Source organism: Buteo buteo, chromosome 1 (assembly GCF_964188355.1).
Source record: "Buteo buteo chromosome 1, bButBut1.hap1.1, whole genome shotgun sequence".
Taxonomy (NCBI): Eukaryota; Metazoa; Chordata; class Aves; order Accipitriformes; family Accipitridae; genus Buteo; species Buteo buteo.
Genome location: NC_134171.1, coordinates 67,425,849 through 67,442,570, shown reverse-complemented (window position 1 = coordinate 67,442,570; position 16,722 = coordinate 67,425,849). Strand labels below are relative to the sequence as shown.

Sequence of the window (16,722 nt, the reverse complement as noted above, 5' to 3'; positions counted from 1 at the left end):
TCCTCTCCTCCCGCACCCCCCCCCCCGGCTCGCTCGGCGGCTACTCTCTCTTTTATTATTTGACTTGGTGGTTGCTTTATCTGCAACGAGGCGGTGAAGCGCTTATGGTGAGCCCTAGTGAATTTGGCGAAACGCGGCCGGGTATTAACGTGCAGCCCCCGGCTGCAGCGGACCCGTTCAGTACCCGCCTGTGCTCAAGAAGTAATTCGGCGGCGGCGTTTTCAGGCTGCGGTTTGGTCACCCCGTTAGGGAACGTTTGTTATTGGGGTGGTTTTTACTCCCACCTCTGCCTAGCGTCCTCACGGTGCTTCCCCCCCCCCCCCCCCCCCAGCATAGCGCAGCCCCCGGCTGCCGTCTGAGTAACTTTCCCTGACTAGGGCTGTGCTTCGGGAAAACAAAACCTGAGTCTGCAAACGGAGCTAAATGCCAATATTTTCAACTGTTTCTGGGTCGCAGTTATTAAAGACACGGAAAGGAGGTAATGTGGACGGCTGGTTTTGAATCCGAACCATTTCTCAAGCACGGGTCAGCCCTATTGGCGCCACCTCACCTGTGCTGCTATTTTTAGGAAAGAAGTTGTACGAGGCGGCCCCCAAACGACCGCTCTTTTTCCAGATGCCACCCGTTCATTCCAGAAGGAAGGAAGGAGAAGCAGTTTGTGCGGGAAGGACTGTTTTGTTCTGCTTTCCCTAGGAAACAAACCCAGAGGTGCCGGGCAGCGAGCTCCCGCTTTGGCCGGGAAGGGTGCTCGGAGCGAGCGGAGCCGCCGGTGCCGCTGCCCGCCGGTCGCCGGGCGGGGGAGGCTGCGCCCGGCGCTGGCACCGGGGGCTGCCCCGCAGCAGCCCCGAGCGGGACCGCGACCGGCAAGACCGCACTGCAGAAGCAGGCGCAGGACGGCAGGGTCCGTCCCCGGGGACTCCGGCCCCGGGGACTCAGGCCCCGGTTCCCCTCCCCCCCGCCGCCGCCAGCGCGGAGCCGCGGGTGAAGCTGCCGCCGCTGCCGGTGGCCGCCCCTGGGAAAGGTCCCTCGGGGAGCTCCGAGGAGGGAGGCAGCGGGATGGGGCGGCGGGAGGAGCCCCTGTCCTCCCCCGCCCCAGCCACACCGGTGCAGACCCCGGCCTCCGCACCGTCTCCTCCGCAGACAAGAGGAAAAGCAGCTCCCCTGGGTGCTGCCCACACAGCGGGGCCGGCCCGCGCCTGCCCCTGCGCTTCCAAACGCTGTTTAATTTTTCTCGCCCCAATTAAAATGCAAATCGGTCACTTTCAGAGGCAGGCTCCCCCCCTGCCCACGCCCGCTGCCCGAGCCGAGCCCGTAGGCGCCGGCGGTGCGGGGCTGCCGCGGCCGAGCGCTCGCTGGCTCCTCTGAAACCGGCAGAAAAGGACCTTTTAGGTTTTACTTTTCGAATATTTGAGAAGTGACCCAGGGACAAAAAAAAAAAAAAAAAAAAAAAAAAAAAAAAAAAAGCAAAAAAAAGCAAAGCTGGAGACTTAAACGTGAGCTTCTCGGAGGCGCAGTTTGTGTGGCTGTGCAAAAGTTACGGCGAGGCGAAATCCTGCTCTACGCGCCCTTTCTCAGAGTGTATTTTTTCGCGGCTTTGTAAATTAAACTAAAACAATTCCGAGCAACAGGGGATATTTAGAAACAGACGGAAACACCGTCGCAGGTCGAGGATCAACATGCTTCCCCTTTATCTAAGATCCGTAATCACCAAAAAACCCACCCCAAACCTAAATTCCACACCAGCCCCTTTCTCCACGCTCGAGGAAATAGAGTTCCCCGGAGGCACACGGACTCGGGCACAGACAGCACAGGGTAAAAACGGTTTAGGGTGATTTTGCACCGCTCTTCTCTCCGTGGGACGCTCTTTTGGGGTCACAGGGGATTTTTTCCATTCCAGCCCCAGGTGCCGGGAAGAGCCGCGAGCAGTCGGGGGCGCCGGGGACAAGTGTCGAGGGGGCCCGTTACCGCAGGCCTCGGGTGTACAACACCGGCAGTGGCCGGGCAGGAGGCACCGGTGGCCCGGCGGAACGAACACGCAGTTCTGATGTGCAGTGGGTACAGAGAGAACCCACGCGGGTCCAGAATCGTGCGAGGAGGGCCGGGCCGGGCCGAGCTGTGCCGCCCGCCACCGGCTCGCTGCGGCCGCCCGGGGGAGGCGCCGGGGCAGGCCCGGCCGGGAGTCGAGCGGCTTCGCTCCCCGGAGTCATTCCCGGGCCACAGAGACAGAGGGAGCGGGAGAGAGAAAGAAAGGAAAAAAGCAGAAAGAAGGAAGGGAGGAAGGAGAAAGGAGAAAGAAAGAAAGACAGAAAGAAAGAAAGAAAGAAAGAAAGAAAGAAAGAAAGAAAGAAAGAAAAAGAAATATAGAAAACAGAGGGAGTGGGGTATGTGAAGAGAGAGAGAAAGAGAAGAGGGGAGATAAAAGAGACGAAAAGAGAGCAAAAAATGAGAGAGAAAAGAAAAAGGAAAAAGAAAAGGAAAAGAAGAAAAATAAAAATAAAATCAAAAGAAAAAAAGTAAAAAGGAAAAGAAAGCCTGAAAGGAAAGGAGAAAGGAAAAAGCAAAGTAAAACGCAAAGCAATGGAAAAAGGAAAGGAAAAAGGAGAGGAAAAAGTGAAATGAAAAAGGAGAGGAAAAAAGAGATGAAAGGTCAGGGAAAAGAGAAAGGAAAAAGGAAAGGAGAAAGGAACAGAAAAAGGGAAAGGAAAAAGAAAAGGAAAAAGGAGATGAAAGGTCAGGAAAAAGAGAAAGGAAAAAGAAAAGAAAAGGAAAAAGGGAAAGGAAAAAGGAAAGGGGAAAGGGAAAAGAAAAAGGGAAAGGAAAAAGGGAAGGAAAAAGGGAAAGGAAAAAGGGAAAGGGAAAAGGGAAAAGGAAAAGGGAAAGGGAAAAGGGAAAGGGAAAAGGGAAAGGGAAAAAGGAAAGGGAAAAGGGAAAGGGAAAAGGGAAGGGAAAAGGGAAGGGAAAAGGGAAGGGAAAAGGGAAGGGAAAAGGGAAGGGAAAAGGGGAGAGGAAAAGGGGAGAGGAAAAGGGGAGAGGAAAAGGGGAGAGGAAAAGGGGAGAGGAAAAGGGGAGAGGAAAAGGGGAGAGGAAAAGGGGAGAGGAAAAGGGGAGAGGAAAAGGGGAGAGGAAAAGGGGAGAGGAAAAGGGGAGAGGAAAAGGGGAGAGGAAAAGGGGAGAGGAAAAGGGGAGAGGAAAAGGGGAGAGGAAAAGGGGAGAGGAAAAGGGGAGAGGAAAAGGGGAGAGGAAAAGGGGAGAGGAAAAGGGGAGAGGAAAAGGGGAGAGGAAAAGGGGAGAGGAAAAGGGAGAGGGAAAAGGGAAGGAGGGAAAGGAGAAGAGAGAAGAGGGGGAAATAGCAGCAAAGCAAAGGGGAGAAGAGGAGAGCAAGGCGAGACCCAAGTCGGCGGCAAGGCGGGCGCGGCGCGGGTGGGCAGGGCCGGCCGCCGCCCCGCCCCCGCCCGCCGCCGCCGCCGCCGCGCCCGCTGCCGGCCGTGCCCCCGCTAAAGGAGGCAGGGAGCGGGGCGGCGCGGCAGTGCGCCCCGAGCCTCGCCCGCGCCCGCAGCCCCGACAGCCGCGCCGGCAGCCAGCCAGCGGGAACAGCGCCGGGAGGGATGCGGGGCGCCGGGAGGGAGGCAGGGGCGGCGAGCGCGGCCGCCGCGCCGCTGTGAGCCCCCGACTCCTCGCAGGCACAGGGAGAGGAGATTATATACGTGCGTACGCCCGGACCCTGCGCATATACACGTATATATATATATATATATATATACGCCCGCCGAGGGCAGCGCCGCTTTTCTCCGCCGGAGCGGCCGCTGAGGCGCAGCCCTGATGCCCGGCGGGGCGGCGGGGCCGCCGCTCGGGCGCGCAGCTGCCCGCTAGAGGCGGCGGCCCCCGCGGGCTGGATGCGCGGCGCCGGTGCGGGCGGCACCCCCGGGCCGGCCGCCGGGGCCCCGCGACGCTAGTGGCCGGCCGGGCCCCCCGCCCCGGCCCGGCGGCGGCGGCGGCGCGGGGATGCTGGCGCTGGGGCAGATGGACGGCGCGCCCCGGCAGGGCGCCTTCCTGCTGGGCAGCCCGCCGCTGGCCGCCCTGCACAGCATGGCCGAGATGAAGGCGCCGCTGTACCCCGCGTACCCCCTGCCCGCCGGGCCCGCCTCCTCCTCCTCCGCCTCCGCCTCGCCCGCCTCCGCCTCGCCCTCGCCGCCGCTCGGCTCCCCCGGCCTCAAGGCGCCCGCCGTCTCCGCCACCGCCGCGGGCGGGCTCTCGGCGCTGGGCTCGGCCCCGCCGCAGCTCTCGGCCGCCACCCCGCACGGCATCAACGACATCCTCAGCCGGCCCTCCATGCCCCTGCCGGGCGCCGCGCTCGCCTCCGCCTCGCCCTCCGCCTCCTCGGCGGCGCCCGCCGGGCTGCTGGCCGGGCTGCCCCGCTTCGGCAGCCTCAGCCCCCCGCCGCCGCCGCCGCCCGCCCTCTACTTCAGCCCCGGTGCCGCCGCCGCCGCCGCCGCCGTGGCCGCCGGGCGCTACCCGAAGCCGCTGGCCGAGCTGCCCGGCCGGACGCCCATCTTCTGGCCGGGGGTGATGCAGAGCCCGCCCTGGAGGGACGCCCGCCTCGCCTGCGCCCCCCGTGAGTACCCAGCGTCGCGGGGCAGCGGGGGGAACGGGCCCGGGGAGCCGCGCCGGGAGTTCGCTCCCGGCGCTGGGGAAGCCCCCGCGTCCCGGCGAGACCCTCCCGGGCCTCCCCGGCCCTGGCCGTGGCCGAGGGGACTGGCTTTGCCTCACTTTCTTTTTGTTTCCTAAGTTTGCTTTGCTTTCTCCTTCCCCCCTCGGGCGGCGCGAAACCCTGTAAACTGTCGGCGAAAAGAGGAGCCCTCTCGGCGGAAGGCGGCCGCGCTGCCGCCGGCTTCGCCGTCCCCGCCGGGGACTCCCGGGGCCGGGGCTGGTTTTAGGGGCGCGCACAAACTTTCCCCGAGCGGGACTTTCCGTTTCCGCCCGCTTGCACTGGCCGCAGCTTTTCTAGAAAACACTACCGTTTGCCCGCTCCGATTTTCGATCCTTAAAGGAAAAATAAACCGGGGGAGCCGGGAGGCCGGCGCCGCCGCGTTCCCCAGGCAGAAGTTTTCTTACAGACCCCCCTGCGGAGAGACATCCCTTCCCCCCCCCCCCCCCCCCGTCCCCCAGGGCCGCTTGGGAGCGAAGCACTTTCCCAAATCCGTAGATTAACGTGTCTGTCCCTGCCTTCCCTTTCTCTCCCCCCCCGCCAGATCAAGGCTCAATTTTGCTGGATAAGGACGGAAAGAGAAAACATACCAGACCCACTTTTTCTGGCCAGCAGATTTTCGCCCTGGAAAAGACTTTCGAGCAGACGAAATACCTGGCGGGCCCGGAGCGAGCCCGGCTGGCCTATTCGCTGGGGATGACGGAGAGCCAAGTCAAGGTGAGACGAGCAGCTCACGCACGGAGCGGTGCGGGGCTGGGGCAGGGCAAGGGGCCCCTCTCGGACCGGGGAAAAAAAAGGCCCCGCCGCGGAAACCGCGTCTGTCGTGGGCGGCCGGAGATGCTGCGGGCAGGGGCCTTCATTACCTTCAGTACTGGCGGGGCCGAGAAGGATATTTTAAAGCCTATCTTATTTAAAAAACAAACAAACAAACACTCAACCAAATAAACCTAAGCAAGCCTGAGAAGCCCGGTGCGTTCAGCGTCTCTGGCCCGCATCCCCCCCCCAAAACCGCCTGGCCCCGAGCCGTCGGGCAGGGACTGCGCACCCCCGCTCCCACTGTCCCGCCCCAAACTCTCCGGTTTTTGGCTCAGTCCGAGCTGCGGGCGAAGTGGAGGTGTGAGGAGTTGGGAGACCGGGCTGAGCCCTCCAAGGGGCATGCGGGGAGGCGTTTGCTCCGCGGGGGGCCTCTCGGCGGTGCTCACGCTTTCAGACTGATCTGGAGACCCTCCTTTGTCACTGCAACCATGTCCCAATGGCTGCGAATAAATTATCGCCGCCTCGACAATGAAAATAACCCCCTCCCCTGGCAGCACCCTGCCAGAGAAGATAGGCATCTGGGGGGGCAGGGGCGGCCAGGGAAGGATTCGGCCCGGAATGCGTGTTTGCCCCGGGTAGGAGGAAAACCCAGGGAGGGAGGGAGGGCGCGGGGCCCACGGCGGACCTCGGGGACGGGGGGCGCTGGGGGCGGCCGCTCGCCGGCGCTGGGCGGGACCCGTGCCGGGCCGGGTGGCTCGGGCTGCGGGGAGCGCGGTGCGGCGGGGCTCGGCCGCTTTTCGTTGACGGGGAAATCGCGTAAGGGCTGGCGAAGCGGGAGTCGCCACCGCACGCTAGGGCCGGGGAAGCGCAGGGCAGCGGGGCGGGGGCGGGCCGGCCGGGCCGCGCCGGGTGGCGGTGGCCGGTGGTCGGTGGCGGTGCTGCCGGTGACGGTGGCGGCGGGGACAGGTCTGGTTCCAGAACCGGCGGACCAAGTGGCGGAAGAAGCACGCGGCCGAGATGGCGACGGCGAAGAAGAAGCAGGACTCGGAGACGGAGCGGCTGAAGGGCGCCTCGGAGAACGAGGAGGAGGACGACGACTACAACAAGCCCCTGGACCCCAACTCGGACGACGAGAAGATCACGCAGCTGCTGAAGAAACACAAGCCGGGGGGCGGCGGGCTGCTGCTGCACCCCGCCGAGGGGGAGGCCTCCGCCTAGCGCGCTCCGCCCGCCGCCGCTTTCGGAGATGTACAGATCTATTTTTCTAGACTCTACGCGCCCGGGAGGAGGAGGAGGAGGAGGAGGAGGAGAGGCCGGAGGGGGAGCAGAGAGGACTGCGGCGGAGCGGGCCCCCAGCGGGCGCGCCCGTCCTCCGGCGCCGCGTGTTATTGTAGGGTCGCGGGCGGCGGGGAGCGGCGGGGGCTGCCCCGGCCCGGGTCCCGCTCCCGGCGGTGCGGCGGCCGCCTGTTGCCGGCTCTTTGTAAATAAACCGTGAGTCCCCGCGACCATAGGCGTTCCTTACTGTGAATATTTAAAATGTAAAATACCTTCTTTTTTTGTACAGCCGGGGCCGGGGGCGCCGCCCCCCCCCCCGCCCCGCGCTCCCCGCCGCCGGGCGGTACCGGGGGGGACGGACGGACGGACACCCCCGGAGCCCCGAGACGGGCGGCAGAGCGGGGTCGCCGAGGAAAAAGCCGCCGTGGTTGCCACCGGCCCCTCCCTCGGGCCGAAACCGCAGCGGCCCCGCGTGCTATTTATTAGTATTTTTAAAACCCTTTCTGTTGCGGTCGTCGTGCAGAAGGAGGGGGGAGAGGGCGAAGGGACAGGGTTTGCTTTCACTCGCACCGTTTCCGATCAACCGCGTGTTGGAAAAGTAGCTGGTGGGAATTGTCACAACCACTTTCAGTCAAAATATAAAATTCATTTAGTTGCTGTAATTGAATTTAAAGTGTGTTTTCTTTTGTATCATACGGAATACTATAGAATGTAAATTGTTTTCTTTTTTTTTAAGCTAATAACGATGATATATCGTGATATAGCATCTTAACATTTATTAATTTATATTAAAAATAATTCGGTTTGTAAAGAGAAGAAAAGCCCTTTGCAAGACCAGTTAAATGTAATGCACTTTCTGTTTAAAAAAACGATAAATCAATTAAACCAGTTTAAAGACGTCTGCTGCCTTCACTAAAGGGTACAGATAATCTGATCTCATCAGAGATTAAATAATGAAACCACGGTACAGGAGGAGAAAAAAAAAAAAAGAAGAGATAATTTTCAGGATCTTTTGTTCAATCTCTGTAGTAGGTTTTTTGTCCTTTTTTCTTCTTCTTTTTTTTTTTTTTTAAACGATGGAAGTTGTTCACTTTGTTGTGGAAGTTGAAGAAGGATACAAATAAAATAAGCGGCGGCTTCTCTGGGGACGGGGCTGGCGGCTCCTGCCCGCGCCGGTCCCTCCGTGAACCGGGAGGCAGAGTTTCTACCCGGCCCCCGGAGCGGTTCGCCTCAGCCTAAATTAGGCTGTATTAACTTTTTAAGCGGCGGGCGATGCAAGATGTTATCAAGGGCAGAGTGTTATCATTATTATGGGAAAGAAACTGCTTTCCGAGAAGAAAACGGCGAATAAAATAAGAGCCTGGCTAAGGGTCTAGAGTAAATAGTTAGACCCAATACCGAAACAACTGGTTTAAATTGAAACTCGTTATCTAGACACGATCATTTCCATATCTAAACAGACCAGAAACAATCGCTTTTTTTCACGGCTGCAGCAGACCAAACAGAAGCGTTGACATGACAGAGAAAAGGGCCAGCTATTCTGGAGGAAAAAAATAAATAAATTAGTATTCTTCCGTAAATTTGTGAATCATTTTCTCCCCGGGGCGGGGGGGAGGGAGAAGAAAAAAAAAAAAAAAAAAAAAGCGGAGCAGGGTTTTATTCCGCTTTCGGCTTAGACAATGCCGGGGCCGGGAGGAGGGAACGAGCCCCGGCCCTCTGCGGCTGCCTCGGCGCGGCTGCCCAGGCTTTCCCGGGCCGGGATGCCGGGGGCTGCCCACCGCCCCCCGACCCCCCTCGACCTCCCCTAGTCTTTCCCGACGCGTTGTAAAGGCAGGAAGGGAAAGGCCGGGCGGTTTCCGGAGCGCCGACTCGACCCTGCCGGCTCTCGCCGTTACGATTTCCCCGCGGCTTTTTCGGGGCCATGGGAAAGAAATGAAAATACCGCGGGGCCCGGTACCGCCGGGGCGGGGCCCGGCCGCTGCCCGGCTTCAGCCCGGTCGGCGGCAGCGGAGCCCGTCCGGGCCGCTGCGGCCGGGGGACCGGGGCCGGGCCGGGGCCGCCAGCTCTCCCGCAGCGCTTTCCGCCGGCGGCCGCTCCGCCGCCACCGCTGCCGGCGCCCGGCGCGGAGAGCACCCGCTCCCCCGGCGGGTGTCAGCGCCCTCCCGGCTCCGGCGGGCAGAACCCGGCCCGGGCCCGCGGTCTCCCTGCCGTGTGTGCCCCCCGCGAGTACCGCCCGCCCCGGCGCACCCCGTCCCCGTTTCCAGTTGACTGAAGCACCGACTGAGGCTTTCCAGTTAATTTACTTCTGCACAGAGACCCAGCTGGCCACCGGTTGAAGTTGGCACCGTCAAAGTGGAATCGCAGGGAAAAAAAAAAAAAAAAAAAAAAAAAAAAGCCCAGCACTGATCGCTTGGTTAAGCTGGTTTTGTCCGGGGCGCTGGAGAAAAGAGCGGGTTATTCACATGAGCTCACTGCCCCCCCTTTTCGGGGCAGGTTTTGGAAAGCAAACCCGGCTCGGCGGAGAGGCGCAGCCTGCCTCTCCTTCAGGAGAGGACTTTGGAGGAGGCGATCCAGTAACTTCGCGTCGGGATCGCTGCCACGGACATCGCGGCGAACAATTAGGAGACAAAATGTCAGCGGGCTTCACGGGGCGTGAAGCTCCCCCCGTGCGTGGGGCCCGGCCAGATCAGCCTCAGTTTCAGTTCAATCCTTCAAACACGCAGGACTTTGTTGCGTGACGGTATAAACTCACGGATAACGACATTAAAAAAGTACTGCACAACCACAGCTATAGAGACAGGCGGGCCGGCAGAGCTGCTCTCCGGCAGCCGCCCCGCCCCGGGCCCGGGCCGAAATCTCCGCGGGGAGTAAGCGGCCGCGCACACGCGTGGGGAGCGGAGGGCGCCGGCTGCGCGGCCGCGTAGCCAGGCTGAGGGGTCCTCGGCGAAGCGGTGAGAGACCACCGCGGGCTGGTCCCGACAACTCCCTTCGCAAACAGCTTTTGGTTTTCCTTTCTTTCTGTAATCGAGCCCTTGGGTTTAAACCCCGCTCCCTTCCGCCTGCGGGTGCGGGATTTCCCTGCTCAGGGGCAATAAAGGCGGCTGTTTCTGGGTCCGCCCTGCCTCGGTCCCTGCCATGTGCCTTCTCTGGGGCGCAGAAGACACCGCGGGAGAAACTCCTGGCTCCGCAATCCCAGGGTGCCGAAAGCATCCCTCCCTGCTTTTCCAACGCCGCTTCTTTGCCGAGCTACTTTCGCAACGGGAACCCGCTGCGGTCCCTCTCCAGCCTCAACGAGCACTACCGCGGGAGGAGGAAACTTTCTTTTGCCCGCAGAAACGCACCAGGCGCGGGTCCCCGCTCCGCGCTCTGCAACGGCCGTCGGCATCGGGGGGCCTCGGGGAAGGATGGAGAGTGGGAGGGAGAGAAGGAACGCACGGAAAGGGAAAAGGGGGCCGGGGACCAGCCCCGCCGCCCGTACCCCGCTCCCGGCCGGTAGCTGCAGCCCGCCGGAGACATGCGTATAGATGCGGGACATATGGACGCGGGCAGGATCCCGCACCGCCGTGCCACAGGGCCCCGAGCCCGGCAGCCCAGGCTTCGCCCCGGGGGACGCGGGTTACAAGGGGAAGCCCGCGGGCGGCCGGCGGGCAGGAGCGGCTGCGGGGGAGGAAAGGAACGGCTTTCCCCGCGCGGGATAACGAAGTGGTCCCTCCCCTCCGGGGCATGTGCGTGGGGGGGTGGGTGGGGTCCCAGCCCGTACGCCACCGTCACCCGGCCTCCCACAGGCCCTACACCAGCGCTGTGACAACCCCGAGGCCTTCGGGCTCTTTGATCCCGGCAGCAACTCCCACCCAGAGCCCCCAGCACAGGCAGCAGGCGAGGCAATGCCTGTACCCTGGCCAGAGGGATGCCCAGACCGACAGCCACGCCGGGACAGCCCGACCATTTCAGCGAGTGCTGACCTCTCCCACCCTTTTCCCTCCCCCTCGCCTTTTTTATGAGCTCCTGAAATCCCGTTATCGTTCATCACTTCTCAGTGATATTAATTTGTAACGCTTCCCACATCAAGCACACGCCGTTTTCGCCCCCGCTCTCCCGCTCTTTGCCTCCTTGATGTCGTTTCGCGCAAGATTTTCGTTATATCCATGGCAGCCGCTCCGGGGCTTTGCTTTCGGCACCCCCTCCCTCGGGACACGAGTTGTCCCGCACCCCAGAGACCCCGGGGTTTAAAATGCGGGTGGTGGGCTTTCACACCCCCCCACCCCGAGGTCCCTTCCCTTATCGAGGCCGCTGGGAGGGAGACAGGCGCCTGCAGAGTGATCCCGCGTTCAGAGCCGGCGTCGCTGCACGCTAATTAAAAAGTAGGATTAACTGCTCCCTCCTAATTGCAGCTCCGCATTTACCTTCTGCACCGATAGGTAGTTTCCAGATACATGTTTCTGGCAGCGTTTACCAGCTGTCTCGAACAGCGGTTACAAGTCTCCGGGAGGGACGCAAACATCTGCCGGGGAGCGGGAGGCGGGCGGCGGCGCTGCCGCAGGGACCGGCGGGCGCTCCGCACCGCACCGCACCGCACCGCGCCGAACCCGCCGGGCGCCCGGCAGCGAGCGTGATTTCTAAGAACGAAGTTCTTTATACCACAAGGACAGGGGCAGGCAGCACCGCACCGCTCCGCATCCCCCGCGGGTTTAACCCCTGCCCGGCGGCCCGGGGCTGCGGGAGGCGCCGGGAGGAGGCAGAGCCGCCGGGCCGATCGGTGCCCGTCCTGTCCCCGGGCTGCGGGGAGAGCTGGCCCTCCGGCAACAACCCGCTGCCGCACACCCAAGTGCATCCCTGTAATAACGTCCTCGATCATTTATTAAAAGTCGTGTCAAGCGAGCCCATATAATTCATCTTTATGCAAATCCATCAATGTCAAGCCATTAGTGTATTGCTCGGGTTTTTTATTAAAGTGCATTCTTTTTAATTCAGCTCAGTAAAATACGAGCCCTATTGCTCAAGAATTATAGCAACTATTAGAGTAACATATGGGCAACATGCACTCAGAAAATAAAAATCAACAGATAAAGTGGCAGGGTCACAACGGGGAGCAAACACTTAACAAAATGGCAGCGGGGTAATAGATTTTCCTCCCGCGCCCCCAGCTCTGGGGTGTCAGGAGGACCCCGCCGGCGCGATCGCGGGGCCGGCCCTGCCCGCAGCCCGGAGCCCGGAGCTCGGAGCCCGCAGCCCGCAGCCCGGAGCAGTCTCTGCCCGGCCCCAGCCCCGGCCCCGGCCCCGGTCCCGGTCCCTTCTCCGCGGGGTCTGCGGGAGCGCAGCGCTGCCCCACCGACACGCACCTCCGCGCCGCCCCCCCCCCCCCCCCCCCGCAACGCTATCCCGGATTTAATGAGAGAGTTGCCCACATCCTCATCACCCCAGCATGGTAATTGAGCAGATCTATTAACTTGTTACACTAGATTTGTTTAAAGAGACTATTACACAGTCATTTAATCAATTTGTTACACTGGAGGTCCTGACTTATGAGACACTTGCCGTATGATTCCTTAATGACTGAATTAATTTGTTTTAATAAAACCAACATTGTGTACAAGCACATTTCGAGAAATGTAATTTTGGAGACGGAACAGTCCAATGCTTCATCTGATTAGGTCTTTTCTATGGTTTATCAAAGTCGTGAGTTGCCGTCATAAACTGCGTGTATGGGGTATTTTTCTTTTTTATAGCGTCATTAATTTAATATGGATCATTAGTTCTTTATACACATGCATGTTCTGACAAATGTACCCAATGAATAATGCACCTAATGTGTTTGGGCTCAAATGCATCACGCCGTAAACAGAAACTGCCGCAAAATAAATAATAATAAATAGTAATACCAACAATTAATATCGCAGCCGCCCTGGTCTCTCCCACCCCGCCGCGCTCAAGGCCGGTTTCCCAGCGGAGGAGCCGGGGCGCTCCCCCACCGCGGCGGCACCACCAGCCCGGGCTCGCCACGGCGGGAGAGCCAACAGCTTTACGGTGAATTAAGGTTATCCCGAGAGCAGATGTAGGACAAGAAAATCGGTTTTGCTCCTGATGGAAACTGACGCGTGAGGAATAAATGTAAATAAACACGAGGCGCCCCAAGAAAAGGAACTTGATGGTATCGATTATGTAAAATAATCGCCACATTACAAATGTTAATGTACTATGTTAATGTACTACAAATAGCCGGCGTTTAAGGTCCGACTTTGCGCAGGAGAAGGAAGGAGCAGCCTCGAAAAACGCTGGGGGAGCCGGAGGCGACGAGAGCAACGCCGACAACGTTCACGACGATCACGCCGCCGGTCACGATGCTAACAACGTCCCGCCGCCACGGCCCCACGCCCCGTGCCCGGAGGCGGCGGGGCACCCACGGGCGGGCTCGCCGAGGCGGCGCCCGGCCAGAAACGCGGTTCCCCGGGGGTTGGTGAAGGAGGGCAGCGCGGAGGGCTGAGCCTCCGCCGGGCGAGGGGCCGGGGAGGGCGGCAGAGCAGCCCTGCCGCTGCCGGCTGCGCATCCCGGAGTGCCACCCGCGGGGCAGCGGCCGGGCGGGCAGGCGTTAAGCGCAAAAACGACTTCTGCACAGAACGTGCCGGCGCCTTCCTATCAATCAGAGGAGGCGTCCGAACAGATTGCTTTCATCTCAATTCTTACACGTTGCCTTTGAAATCCTTCGCTCTGATAGTGTATTTTTTAAAGTCGTTTCCACCAGTGACCTTGAGATCCAGGAATTCAGCGGGGCATCTACTTCTTTTGACACACGAGCTTGTATTTCCCGGACCCCAGTGGAATGTCAAGCTCAGCCCAAAACATGGCACTGCTGCTACGACGGGCACCTCCTGCCCCGGGGTGAGCAGCCGTGAGAGCAGCGACCAGCCTCACGCCTTCCTCTGCAAACGGTAACGCCAGGCACGGAGCCCACCGAGCAGCGTCCTTTTGCACCCTGTTACACTTTGCACATAGCAGAACTTAAAACGAAAACCCCAAGGGGCTTACTGCTGAGAAAGTATAACGAGATGGTGAAAACGCATCTTCGGAGCGGTGTTTCCTCCTCCTCACACGATTTCTCGCAGATCGACAGCCCTTTATCTTCAAAGCTACACCTTCTACCCCCTTAAAAAACGTAGGCAGCACATCCACCAGCGATGTATGCAGCAGGTGTATTTAAGTAAATGGATTCGACCTTTTGCCCATTTTAACAGATGCTGCTCCTGACCACCCCAAAAAGCTTGTTTAAAGTTAACAACATTAAGCGTTGGAGGTCACAAGGCCAATTCAAGGTCATTTTAATTCTGGCTAAAGGTTAATTAGATCACTGCATTAAAGCAAGAATAGACTATACTCAACTTTACTCTAATGAGGACAGACAGGTTTTTTTATATACCTCTTAACTGCTGCCTTTATGATAAGGATATAGGGTATATATCAGGGGAGAAATCTTGCTGTCAGTTCCACAAATCAAGTTACAGGAGCTCCTCTGGCTTCACACTGGTAAAGCATAAATGCAGTGCTTGGTCCATTTTAATTCTTTTTTCCTTTGTGAGGTGGGGCATCTGGGTCTCCCGTCGCTCTTTTCCCTGTCCGTACCCCCCACCCCCCCCATCCCAGGGAGCCTGGAGTTGTTCTGCTCTGCTTTGAGGAACAGTGGCCTCGATGTCCAAACGTGCACGGTGGAGGCATGATCATCGGAGCCACCAGAACTCGTGGACAGTGAGGCACTTGCCTGGGAATGATATTCAGATGCCAACTCACAGAGGCAACAAGCCTCCTTTGAAAAATATCACAATACTGTACTTGTGAACGCTGAACCAAATGGAAAAGTAGTTTCTGATCTGGCAAGTGTTACTGAGCTTTCATAATACTTTGCACTCTGCACCACGGCAAATCCAAATTTATAGAAGAGTTTATTTACAAAAAAAATCTGGATAGATGAGGCCATGGAAATAAGAGACCCTGATTCAAGCCTGATTGTCCCTTCTGAGGAAAAGCAAGGACCTCTACCTGTTTCTCCTTCCTCCCAAGCAACCCCCCTGCTGATGGGCTGCTCTGGTGTGGACTTCTCTCTGGATGGAGCTGTTCAGCTTTGAGTCAGGAACTACATCAGAGCTGAGCACAGAGGCCATATGTCCCTTCTTTTTAGGTAAATACCCTCGCTGCTGGGCCTCTAGCTAAACATGACTCTTAGCCCTCATCTCTTCCCAAATTGGATGTGTAATTCCAATCTCCTTCAGAGAAACTTTCTAGGGGAGAACTTAATCCAAATTACGGTTTCTAGAGGAAAGTTGTGGCTTGACAGGTATTCTTGCAACAAGAATCTCTTTTGTAATGAAAATTCCTAATCAGTTCAGCATTTAAAATCATGCCATAACATCAGGCTAGAAATAAGGGTTCATATTAATTATTAGACTATAGGTATTGGATGAATCACTGACACGCAGGGATAATGGTCTAACTTACAATCCCAGTAGTATCAGTCCACCAGAACAATTGCCCAAGACTGCCAGGGTTGAACATGCTCTAAATGTCACACTCTGACTCGCTGCGGGAACATGACTGGAATCACGGGGAAAGGCGAGCCATCCCAGGGCTGAGAGATACAGAGACACAGCAAGGTGTTGGTGCACCAGGAAAGTCACTGGAGGGAAAGAAGTGAAGAAGAGGGAGCTGGAGAGCTTACGTGCCAGGTGGAACAATGGAAAATGTGAATTGCCGGTTCGCAGCACCTGGTCACTAACGCTATTTTCAGCTTAACAGCAGGGACCGTGAACAGCACAATAATACCTAGTGAGGTACCCACAAGAGGAACAGCCTGAAAACAGCCCCTTCTTTCACATACTTCTGGGTACCAAAGACATTTACCAAAATCAGGATCAGGTTGTTGGCTATTTATGATTAGTGAAAGGGCTACATTTATTGGAGAATTTATTTATAATGAATAATTCAACCAGTTTTATATGGAAGAGTTTCATTTACTTGGGCTGTTCACTTGGGAGTCAGTGAGACTGCACCACCACGCTTTTTTCAGCCAGCCTTCACTTCCTAAATTTGGTTGTTCTGCTACTGAAGTTACAATACAATCACCAAGTTGAAAGCTATTTATCTCTCTTTTTTTTTTTTTTTGTCTCGATACAGCGATTTCAGACACTCATGGCTTCCAGACCCCAGCATAAAATATCAGTAGGAGAGAGAATTGCCCTTGTAGCATTTTTGGGGGTTGCCCTGTATTTTTAAATGTATTGCTTTATTAAAGAAGTGTTACTCTCAGCACAGGCTGCTGGCCTCCTGCTACCACTGCATGCTACATCACTTCTTTCCTTGGGCTCTCCTCCCACAACTACCCATTGGATCTCACCCTGAGACTGCCTGCACAGCCTGCAACTGTCTGTGTGCAGACCCTTTGCGGAGCAGGGTTAGCTCCCTACTGGGCCAGCCACCTTCTTCCCCAATACTTCCATCAGGACTAATTCAAACAAGCACTTGCCCCACTTTCTACTTTCCCTATAGTGCACTGATTCAGCACAAGCCACAGATTGCACCTTCGTTGGACTTTCCCTCCCCAGTCGCCTTAGCTTATCAAGAAGCTTACTTCAGTATTTATTTTTTTTAGTGATATGATGTTCCTAGGCAATGGCCCTCTGGAAGAGGAGCTCTGTTGACTATCTTCTTGCTCATGTCCTGAGGAGGTACTTATAGAAGATTGTTGCTTGGTTTCTCTCTTGATTTTTAGCATTTTTTTCACAGTACAAGGTTTTCCAAAATCTCACTAACTCCCATACTTAAAAAAAAAATTTGATAAAATTAATACTTGTAATGGATGATTGTGCAATAAATAAATGAGTAAGCCGAGCAGCCGTGAACCTGATTCTCTGCTAGGAGAAATTACCCTTGCTCTGTCAGGTCACCCACTGAGGACCTTGGCAAGTGTCTTCTCCCTGGGGCTGACAAGCTCCTGACCAGAA

General features: G+C 57.8%; 1 protein-coding gene across 1 annotated transcript; it reads left to right on the top strand.

Annotated features, from left to right (window-relative positions):
• Positions 1–4,002: 4,002 nt before the first annotated feature.
• On the top strand, positions 4,003–6,679 carry NKX6-1 (NK6 homeobox 1). Its single transcript, XM_075023254.1, has 3 exons — positions 4,003–4,612; positions 5,250–5,422; positions 6,428–6,679. The coding sequence occupies exons 1-3, from the start codon at positions 4,003–4,005 to the stop codon at positions 6,677–6,679; spliced, it is 1,035 nt and encodes a 344-aa protein (XP_074879355.1).
• The last annotated feature ends 10,043 nt before the right edge of the window (positions 6,680–16,722 follow it).